Source organism: Primulina huaijiensis, chromosome 8, assembly GCF_012295235.1.
Source record: "Primulina huaijiensis isolate GDHJ02 chromosome 8, ASM1229523v2, whole genome shotgun sequence".
NCBI lineage: Eukaryota > Viridiplantae > Streptophyta > Magnoliopsida > Lamiales > Gesneriaceae > Primulina > Primulina huaijiensis.
The window spans coordinates 21,458,435-21,470,136 of NC_133313.1; the positions used below are offsets into that span (position 1 = coordinate 21,458,435).

At 34.9% G+C, this 11,702-nt stretch overlaps 2 protein-coding genes and 1 non-coding gene across 3 annotated transcripts; 1 reads left to right on the forward strand and 2 right to left on the reverse strand.

Annotated features, from left to right (window-relative positions):
- Positions 1–556: 556 nt before the first annotated feature.
- TRNAS-UGA (transfer RNA serine (anticodon UGA)) lies at positions 557–638 on the reverse strand. Its single transcript has one exon. It is a non-coding gene; the product is annotated as a tRNA-Ser (tRNA).
- A 1,339-nt stretch (positions 639–1,977) lies between these two features.
- Positions 1,978–5,594, forward strand: LOC140983523 (endoglucanase 10-like). Its single transcript, XM_073450607.1, has 6 exons — positions 1,978–2,616; positions 3,095–3,378; positions 3,727–4,164; positions 4,371–4,512; positions 4,601–4,767; positions 5,014–5,594. Exons 1-6 carry the CDS (start codon positions 2,307–2,309, stop codon positions 5,344–5,346), a joined length of 1,674 nt encoding a protein of 557 aa, XP_073306708.1. The 5' UTR covers positions 1,978–2,306; the 3' UTR covers positions 5,347–5,594.
- A 2,122-nt stretch (positions 5,595–7,716) lies between these two features.
- Positions 7,717–10,318, reverse strand: LOC140983517 (probable cytokinin riboside 5'-monophosphate phosphoribohydrolase LOGL10). Its single transcript, XM_073450601.1, has 7 exons — positions 9,985–10,318; positions 9,186–9,283; positions 9,041–9,071; positions 8,868–8,967; positions 8,457–8,527; positions 8,193–8,336; positions 7,717–8,036 (listed from the first exon to the last, which is right to left on the reverse strand). Exons 1-7 carry the CDS (start codon positions 10,108–10,110, stop codon positions 7,941–7,943), a joined length of 666 nt encoding a protein of 221 aa, XP_073306702.1. The 5' UTR covers positions 10,111–10,318; the 3' UTR covers positions 7,717–7,940.
- Positions 10,319–11,702: the final 1,384 nt, after the last annotated feature.

Consider the following 11,702-nt stretch of genomic DNA (forward strand, 5'->3'; position numbering starts at 1 on the left):
CCTAATCAAATGGATCGTCTTGAAAAAAAAAATCAATTGGAATGCGCATAAGACACAAGTCCCCAAATTTTTTTCTGACGTTGAGAGATTTTTTTAATAAAGTTTACATAGTAAAAAAAACAGAGAGATTAACACGGAAGTTGAAGAAAGATATTTTTATAATTGAGTCTTGAACTTGATATTTGTTTTTAATGACGTGAAAATTCACTACCGCTAGTTTTCGATACACATTAGGTAACTTCTCATGTTAAAATGATGATATGCAAATTCAGCTAGCGAGATTAACTTTATTGAACAAATCATTATGCAACATGCTCGTCCGAAAAAATGTTGGTAGAAGAAATCAAATTCGTGATCATTCATCGAAAATTTACCTACTATACAAACTTAGAACATTCAATTTGAAATGTTGTTTCCATAATATACGTTGCCTAATGATATAATATTTTTATGGTAAATAAAAAATAACTATACTTACTTGGAGGGGATAAAAAATAAAATTATTAAATCCGTCCCAAAGAAAATGTTTTTAAAAAAACAAATGGAATAAAAAAGTCGTCGACAGCAGGGTTCGAACCTGCGCGGGCAGAGCCCAACAGATTTCAAGTCTGTCTCCTTAACCACTCGGACATATCGACTTCTCTCACTTCAAGTAATACTACACAATATTTATATTATAATTCAATACATTTTTTTATAGGGTTTATCAGCTCTCGTCTTCTGTCACTGCAAAAACCAGAAATCCTAACAAAAGTTGAGAATCAGACCACTATACAGATCGATAAGGATGTTGTATATTATAGGATTAGGTTTAGGGGACGAGAAAGACATCACCTTGAGAGGGCTTGAAGCAATAAATAAATGTAGCAAAGTGTACATGGAAGCATATACTTCTCTTCTCTCATTCGGTCTCTCCTCCGATGGCCTCTCAACTCTGGTGGGTCCCCTTTTTTCTTGATTTAATGGGGTTTTTCTGCAATAAAGTTTGAATCTTCGGAGTATCCGTAGGAAAATTTTTATGGAAGATCGATTACAATCGCGGATATGGAAATGGTAGAGGAAAAGGCGTATGTTATGCTGTTAGAGGCTCAGTCTTCTGATGTGGCGTTTTTGGTGGTTGGTGATCCTTTTGGGTAATTAATTTTAGATTGATTGATTGATTTTTTTCAAATTGGCTATGAATTCTTGTTGCTGTTGCGAACCTTTTCTAGATGTCATTAAATGTGGCCTCCACATCAAATATAAAGATCCAATCTAGTTGTCCCATTTAATTGTCTTGTGATTTTTGGCATCGTGTGCTTGCTTTTGTCAACCCAAAAAGAAACAAATAGTAAAGAACAATGCTTTACCCATTTTATATGAACTCTCGACCTCCTTGATTCAATGGTCAAGTTCCGCTCTTATGAGGCAAAACATTTTAAATTCTTCTGCTTCGTTTGATGTCATTGACCAATTTATATTCGTTAGGCATATGGAAAATATTAAAACGTGTGGAAAAAGACGGAGCTTCACAAATGGCTATATATAGAGTTAGTTATATGGGCATTATTGTCATTTCATGGATCCTTAAGCGTGAAATTGGGAAGAGATAGGGATGACAATGAATCGGATTTGGGTATGATGTCACCATTTATTATATGTATCTCCGTCTTCGTTCATATCCTCATTTGGTATTCAATTTCATCGTTATCTCAATATATTTTGGAGTTGTATTTTTTCAAATTTGAATTATATAAACTATGTTATGAATATTTACTGTTGAAAATAATAAATAATAAATAATAAAAATTTAATATAAAAATTATCAAATTAAACATTATAAAAAATATAATAAAATTTTAAAAATTTTTTATTCTAATATTATTATTTTATAAAAATAACATCAATTATATATTAATAATTTTTTTTATTTCATCGGATTAATATTATTTAACAAAACATATTAGAATTAATATATTTGTATTAAACTATTCTATGATTGGGATGATATTGTCATCCATCCCTAGGACGTGAGGAACTATCGTTAACATGTGTCGGTGCCCTTTTCTTTTCAAAGAAAAATCCCATGTTTCACCCAGACCTCAACGCCATCAGACCTTTCATATTTACATTTCGGTTTTCCTCGTCTTATCCTGTCAAACCTTCTCAAGATTCCATTTTTTCTTTAAAAATTTCTGAAAGATTCCTCGTAATAAATTCCTTCTGTATTTTACATCCCCGCTGCGCATTGCATGTGTTTCCTTGTAACTTTTATTTAGTGTGCATATTCTAGAATTTGGTCCAAGAAATAACCTACTAATCCTCGCATGTTTGGATCCAGTCAGCTGAAACGGCATTCCTTGTCCGATTCATGCAACAGAAAGCTCGTCAAGCTTATATTTTTCTTTGATTTCTTAAAAAGGATGGAGGATAAAAGACGTTCCGGAGGGTGGTGCGGTTGGTTTTTGGTGCTCATGGTTTTTGGTGCAATTGGGTTTGCCATTTTCGTAACCGTGACACAGAAAATGTACGAATCGGAACCTGATGCCTCCCCTGTTCCCGGCCATCCTGGCGCTATCACAAAGAAATACGCTGACGCTCTTGGAATTGCAATGCAGTTTTTCGATGTCCAAAAATGTCCATTCCCGTCTTTTCGTTTCACTTTTGAATTTTTTTATATGATTGGATGCATTTGTGTTGGTATTGATGTGGTGACAAGGATCGACCCAGAATTTGGTGGATGCATGCTCAGAAAGCTTATATTATATTATCAATGAAATTTGATTCTTTAATTGGTTTGATAGTGTATTGGTTAGTTATTGAATGTTGTTTTACCTGTTAAGTTCCATGTATTGTTTAAACACCGGTCAAGTCGCTTTTACGTGGCTATTATTGTTATGTCTGCTGGAAACACTGTAATAATCTCACATCAGCTTCCAAAACAATTTGGAATTGTTAAGGCTGGTGGGGTTAGCCACTTAAAAATCTAGTTTTTGGGTTTGGACTTTTCTCTAGGCCTGATAACCAAACAAAGACTAGATTAAGAGAAGATTTTTCTTTTTTGTTAATTAAATTTTTTTATTGATATTGGGACTCGCTTCATGATATATTACAGCCGGGAAATTGGAGAATAATAAGATACCTTGGAGAGGGGATTCGGGTTTGCAAGATGGAAGTGAGGCGAAATTGGACCTTTCGAAGGGGATGTATGATGCTGGGGATCATATGAAGTTTGGATTCCCCATGGCTTTCACTGCAACAGTGTTGTCTTGGACGATTCTTGAATATGGGGACCACATGAAAGCGGTGAATCAATTGGAACCAGCTCAAGATTCACTCAAGTGGATCACAGACTACCTCGTTATCGCTCATCCGTCTGATGATGTCCTCTATATTCAGGTTCTTTCAATCTTTTCCACGATCAGAGGGATTAAAATTGTCGTAGTTTAACACTTGCATGGCCCCAAGCCTAGTGAAATGCCTAATTTATGTTACACACCATAACTATGTAAGAACTTGATTAATATAAGTCTGTGTTTCAGTTAGAGTAAAATGAAGTACTTGGATGAACTGAGTTTGGGAATAGGGTTGAAATACATAGCGATTCATTTGGTCCAACAGTATTCTGACAAAAAAGCAGAGAAACAAGTGTGGTTTAGCTTGTTTTTCGTTCGATATACCCCCTTCTTTGAAACTATCTTTTTTAGTAGAGAGACACCCAAGTAATGCTCTGTAACAATTTTTCAGGTGGGCAATCCTAAACTAGATCATAGGTGTTGGGATCGACCTGAAAACATGACAAAGCAACGGCCTTTGACGCAGGTGAATGCCTCTGCCCCTGGAACTGAGGTTGCCGCTGAAACAGCAGCAGCTCTGGCATCAGCATCTCTAGTGTTCAAGGTCATCGACTCTTCTTATTCCATTTTACTCCTGAAGCATGCTAAACAATTGTTCACATTTGCCGACCGATATAGAGAATCTTACAGCATCAGCATTCCCAATGTGCAAAATTTCTATAATTCTACCGGCTATGGGGATGAGCTATTGTGGGCAGCTAGTTGGCTCTATCATGCAACTGGGGAGAGATTTTATTTTGACTACGTGACTGGGAAAAATGGGGAAGATTTCGCTAATTGGGGAAATCCTACATGGTTTAGCTGGGATAACAAGCTGGCTGGTGCTCAGGTATTATTCATGGGTAGAGTAACATCTAAAACTATAGCAGAATGGATGAAAATGGTTATTTCCTTGCTTTTAAAATGAAAGAGAACACATATATACTCATCACGTTGGGAACAAAATTTTTTATATTGTTTTTCTTTTGAGCTTAGCCCTAACCGTTTCTGGGAAATTGAAGGCTTGATGGCAAATTCAACGAGTACCTTGTGCAGGTTCTGCTGTCGAGGGTTAATTTTTTTGGGTCGGAAGATATATCAAATTCTAAAATCCTCCTCAGGTATAGGAAGTCTGCAGAGGCTGTCATGTGCAATCTTTTACCCGATCCACGCACAGGCACAACCAGCAGAACTGAAAGTAATATTCCCTGTTACTTTCTTTCCCAACTCAAATTATCATACGCGAACTTGAAAGTTTCGATTTTCCTTTTGTTTTGTGAATACAGAAGGTTTAATATGGATAACTGAATGGAATGCTCTCCAGCATCCTGTGGCTTCGGCTTTCTTAGCTGTGGTTTATAGCGATTACATGCTTACATCTCGAACTAAAAAGATTTACTGCAGTGGAAGTTATTTTACGCCCTTGGATCTCCGGAAATTTGCAATCTCACAGGTAGTACTCGTATAGTCATATTATACCATCATGGTAATCTTTCACCAATTTGTACAAGAAGATATAGTTGTTCGTAACAGGTCAATGAAAATCTTTTGAACTAATCCCATAGTAGATGTGCATCATTTCTTTGGAAGCTACACAATATAATGAGTCCACAGTCGTCTTTTCTTGACGATAGATCATTCACATTGCTCAGTGTTTATATACACACATATATATTCACATCCCACGTGTTTTTCACAGCTGGAATATGTCCTAGGAAACAATCCTATGAATATGAGTTATCTCGTGGGATACGGGGATAACTATCCACAATATGTCCACCACAGAGGAGCCTCGATTCCGGCAGACGCTACAACTGGATGTAAAGACGGTTTCAAGTGGCTTGACTCAGATGAACCGAATCCTAACATTGCAATTGGAGCACTTGTTGGTGGTCCTTTTCTTAATGACTCGTATATTGATTCGAGAAACAATTCTATGCAGGGAGAACCGAGCACGTATAACAGTGCTGTCATTGTTGGGCTTCTTTCTGGTCTGGTTACCACATCATCTGTGGTTCTATCGTTCATTTAATGAAATTTGAGAGTGTGTGTGTGTGTGTGTGTGTGTGTGTATTTTTACAAAAAAAATATGTATTAAATGTGAATTTATTTAGTGACCATTTTAGCCTACCTTTCATGGGCTTCCTTTAAAAAAAATCAAAAAAATTGAAGTGTGGAAAGGAAAGTGGGATTTGGTTATTAGGTTTCAATCATAGCTTGTCTACTTAGCAGATTGGATTGTGCACAATGCGCACTGACTAGCAATTGACACTGTTCTCTGTTCTTATCTATTTAGAAGAATGCATTTGTGCATTAAGAAAGGCCTTTTTTTTCAATTTAACCTCGGCTGGTTTGGGCAGCGAGCTTAGGGTGCTAAACCCAATTCGTCCTTTTTTTTTTCAATTTAAGATTTTTTTTCCTCCTAAAAGTGAATAGTCAAGTTTCAGTATTTCCTGATATTTTTATATTTATTATAAAAATTTTGGGAGTGGATAAGGGCTAGAGCATCATGTTAGTCAAAAGTGTCGACTGCACGCACTGTATAGACAAAGTCAATCCCCATTGGTTTCAAAATTTTCAACGGAAATGGTTTCAGTTGGATGTTACCCGTAGTTGAGTGCCAACGATTTTCGCACTGATCAAGTCTATATATATATATATATATATATATATAAAACCTAATGGGATGGAACATCATGATAGCTCAGACAGAGATATGGAAATGCAAAGTCTACGTTTCAATTTAATTTTGACCCAAATTTTTTTAAAAAAAATTAAGATTAAAAATAAAAGCACGTCAATTTGACTCAAAAAAGTCGTAAAAATTTTTAATTTACTCCAATAGCTTCCAAATTTGTCGGTGAAAGTTCCGTTTCCACAGCGTGAGCGTGATGAGGGTGAGTGTTACGTGTATCAGAATGTAGGTGTTGTGCGTAGATGTTGTAACACCCACGACAACATGGAGCGGAAATTATAGTTTAACACATTAACACGTAACTGGAATAATAACAATACGTGAGACGAGATATAAATTATGCACATGTATAAAATACTTGTGCGGTGCCTCAGGGCAAAATAATTCACTAGAAAAACTTGTAAGTCTACAAAAACCAATACTAGTGAAAGGATAAAACAACTCCCTTATCAAGGCGAGTAACAAATTGCATCCTAAACCTCTAACAACCCGTATAACCAATTATACAGAGGATGCATCAACTGAGAAGTGAAAAATCTTCAAAAATCAACACACTAATCAAAACAGTGATTAGGCGTTGTCTTCAGATGTTGTCAGTACTTCACAGCAACACTTTAACAATGGCACGAGATTGCTTCGATCTCGAAAGCTCCTCGTCCGTCTTCGTCTCTCAGAATTCTCTCCATATTTCAACTTAGTCTTCTTCTATATATAATATTCCTTTTTTCGGTCCTATTAATCATAGAAAAAGGATTTCATTAGGAAACAAACTCTTTTCAAATAAGGATATCATATCTTAAAGATATTATCGTATCATTCATAGTCTCATACCAAATATTAAATCTATATGTCTAGAAAGACGAAATATTACAGATATTAAAAAGGAAAATATATCAATAAATAAAATTCCTTTCAGTCGGCAAGAATAGTTCCTCATTTTATGTATGTACGTGTGTATTCGGATTTTTCTATAGTGTTTTTTAGGATGTTGTGTAATTTTAACTATTGAATCACATCATATATGATGTCAAATTTCATTAAAATTTGAGGAATTCGCATGATCTAATAATGTTGGGATAAACTAATAATTCATATATTTGTAAGATAGTTTTAGTTTTTTATTTAACAAAAAATAACTAATATAACTACATTCAAGTGGAAAAGCTGCGCGCAGTAATCACTTATTTCCATAAAATTGATCAAAAAATTACGAAGGAATATTATAAAATTGAGGCAACATTGTATAGACAAAAAAAGACCGCTACGGATTGTCTGTTCATGTCATATTGTCATTTGATGTTCCACCAGTAAATAATTGACACTGCCAAACGTAGTGATAGCCCCCAGAACGTTTGTCAACCACCACCACCACCACCACCACCATAGGGTCGCCGTACCACCGAAAGCTTGCCATCGTCGCCATAACCCTTACATTCACCACCACCAACAAATCGTATGCCTTGATTTCGTTCACCACAGCCAAAGCCACCGCTCCCTCACCTTCGCCAGCGACACTGTTCCTTGCTCGCCACAGTCGTCACGTCTGCTTATTTGGATTCTTCGGTTGCTTGGTTCACGAATTATTTTAATTGCAAACAGACATATTTTGCAAAATCTATGCAATTAATAATCAATGGTTAATTGGTGGAACATACTATTCAAAGGCAGAAAATAACATGCGCAAACAAAGCTTATAAAATATATATATAACAAAATAAAAGTTTTTTTTCTGATTCAAATGAATACAAATAAAAATGGGCAAATCAATATGGGGTAACATGAATTGGCACAAACTTATGTGAAAATCCACAGCCGAAATAAAAGAACTGCGGACATAATAATAAAACATCCTCTACTCTAGCTTAACTTTTACAATATGATGATAAAATTCCATTATATACGTCGCCTAAATATTCGAGTTTTATAGTGTATCAACGAGCGAGTTCTGATTTCGTCGTATAGCCCAGTTGCTGCTCTATCTCCCAAGTCAATTTTGGTGTAACCCCGTCATGTATCGGAGCATAATCCTGCACAAAAGATCGGATTTTTACTCAACTACAGAGAATATAATATATATTTTTTGAATTGGCCAGGAGAGGAGATTGATATCAGACAAGCTACAAACCGTCAACTACTAGAAAATATAACATTGGATCAAAGAATTGAATAAATATTATTCATACCTCGAGCTTGGACATGAGTACTTGGGCAGTTGGGGCAGACACAATGATATGACGGGCAGATGGGGTGATGAAGCCTTCATCAACTGCCTTGTCTATAAAAGACAAGAGTGAGTTGTAGTACCCATCCACATTCAGCAAACCCACCTGCAAATTCAAAATTACACAAAGTAAATGCATCCATTAATCCATTTTGATTTTGACTTTCGAGGCTTATTATTACATTTTTTTTTTCAAAGAGACATGCACGGAGGAAATGAAACATACGGGTTTGTCATGAATTCCAAGTTGAGCCCAAGTGATGACTTCCAAGAGTTCCTCCAATGTACCATACCCACCTACAATCCATTTTAAAAACACCCAATTTGTCAATACTAAATAATCACCAACTTGCACATGCAAATAAACGATTTATCAAAAGAATTATTACAAGAGTCCATTTTACGCTATTATTAATATCCCCCATATAAATATATCGGGTACTAAGTTAAAGGACAATAATTCAGCAACTTGAAAATGGTATAGATTTAGCCTAATAGCATGTATCCATCTGATTTAACACACATCCGATCAGGTGGAAAGTTATTTTTGACATTGCTACGAAAATATATTATATGAAAGCAACTTAAAACAATAGCAACACGATGCCATATATAATTAATATATGACTAAAAATACCAGGCAAGGCAATAAATGCATCAGCTTGCTTGGCCATTTCTGCCTTTCTTTGGTGCATACCAGACACCGCTCTCACTTCTCCCACTGGCTCCCCGGTTATCTGATTAACCCCAATACAACTTTAGAATTAAATCTTGTACGTACACTTCAATTATACAATTTTTAATTCTTACCTCTATCGGCATTAGAGTTCTGGGAATGACTCTGCAAAAAAATAAAAATAACAAATATTGTCGGTCATATTTCTTCTCTTTTCTTTTTTTTTTTTAAAAAAAATTTAGAAAGAGCAATTTTTATCGAGAGATAAAAGTAAAATACCCCAACACGTGGCGGCCACCATCATACACAGCTTGGGAGACTAAACCCATTAACCCAATACTTCCACCTCCATAAACCAAGTCTATGCTCCTTTCAACCTGTCCATTATTAATTAAATTTTTATATTCGATTTTATATGATTCGGGCCTTCATTTCTTGAATAATCAGGCAGTACGATTTCAACGTGAACACCATATTATTATATGATGATTAATCAACTGAAAGAAGAAATATTATATATATATATATAATTCTTGATGTACTGGATCGATTTAGTCCTAACTGCTGGTGATAACAGAAATCATAAAAATAAATTATATAAAAGTAATAAGATTTAAAGATATCACAATATAAGGAGACTGTCATCTCTTTGCTCTAGCTCCTGTTAACTATAGGCCATGTTTGGACCAAAAGTTCTTGTGTGAGTTTGACGTCACAACAGATTATAATATAACCCCAAGAAATTGATGGTCGAATGAACATAACTGTACAAGAACAGACAGTTTTGAGGTTCATTTCTTGTGTAAAAATATGGAACCAAGCAGAGAATTAACTTCTTCTCAATCTAATAAAATATCCATGATGAGAATTTCTATAGACCCTCCCTCCACTTTCTTTACATTTTTTCATAATTTACATAAAAAAAAAACTAGAAAACAGCAACTCATTTTTTGCATTTGAAGGGATTCTGTGAATGGTGACTACTTATTTTGTGATGATGAGATACAAAGTTTGATTTTTTAAAAAATTTAAGTCGCGATTATATAGGTAAACCAGTAAAAGAAGATATAAAAAGTACCAATTCTTTGCCAAGTTGTATGGCTGCGAGTTGGTAGCTCGGATTTTTTCCTGGACTGCTCCCACAAAAAACACATATCCTCTTGAATCTTGACGGCTTCATAGGCTGCTGCAAGCTATTTTCCATGGTCAACACCTATTTCTGTGTGTGTGTGTGTGTGTGTGTGTGTGAAATAAGGAATATGGGAAAAAGGGTGGTAAAAAGATTGCGTGAATAGAGATTAGATTAACGGGATATATGTTGCTGTGTATCGAGCAAGTCAGCAAAATTTCTTGATCCTGCTGCGTTGTATAGAAGTAAGAAAGAATAAGAAAATGTTTAGAAAGGAATGAGGGGATGGAACACTGGTAAGTCATTGGTCCCCTTTTATATCCAAATTTGTCTTGGGATTTCCAATCCAATATGTACACATGGCACCAACTGTCCTTTTTTATGATTTATGATTATGATTTTTTTGGGATTATATTTTTACCATTGATATTTTTGTTCGAAACATTTTACTTTTTTTTAACTACGTACTTTAGGTAATTTGTGTCCTTTTCAATCTAAAGTCTATGGAGATAGAGTTTCTAAGGACAGTACTTAGTGGGTGTGTAATCACCATTTTTTTTCTTTTTATGGCGTATTTCTTGTTTTGGGATTTAGATTTTCTTTTGGCATGCTCTTTGAATCATGTTCTCATATGAACAAGGAATTGGCATGAAGAGATTACAATACCTCATATTTTGTGTCTTAATAAATATAAATATATATATATGATTTTTTTTAATTAAATTGTTTAGGACCAATTCGGCCATTTCTCGTATGTGATATTTAAGGAGAAATACTAAATGAAACACAATTTTTGAAACCAATGAAATAGTTATGAGTATCACATGACAATGTCTGCCCACTTGTACCCAAACACCTTCAATTATGATCCAAGTACAAAAAATAAGTAGGAGAGGTATACATTTGAAACATTATCGAGTGAGAAATTCGGGACATCGTCATTGTGTTAGGTGTTATATCAATTCAACACATGAGGAGATCGGCTAATGAAGCGGCACATCGATTGGTTCGACGTACTCTTATGACTAGGTCTGACTTAGAATGGTTTAGTAGTTATCATCCGACTGGATTTTTAAAATTATATCTAAATATTTAAACTCTTCGTTTTAATACAATTTCATATTCAAAAAAAAAAACACTACTCTACAAATATTTCACCCCAGATTTTGTCTCCATGAGCAAACAATTGACAGTTTTGTATTAATTGATTATTTAGTAAATCTATACTAAAAATTTGATTTTTTTAAATAAATAAATATATATATATATATACCATGATATATAATATTAAACATTAGCCAGTGAGATGGGGGCCGGAGTGAGTACATGCTTCCGTGACGGTGCCATATAGAGGTGCACGTGCGCTTCACCTAAGGCCATACATTTGCTGGACCAAAGCTCCAAGCAACCTATTCAAAGGACCTCTCCTTAACCACACAAATTTTCAGACCAAAATTCTTCTCCTACCACNCCTTCAATTTTAAATCATACTGACTTGATTTCCATTTTATAATATGTTTGATCATCAAAATGAAAATGGGTTGTAATTGTATCTGCACAAAAGACTAATTTTCCCCTAGTTACTCAACTAAAATTAATATTTCAAGATTCTACTTTATACATTACTGGCATGCACAAAAAGTACCTATTCTCTGTCAATATATATA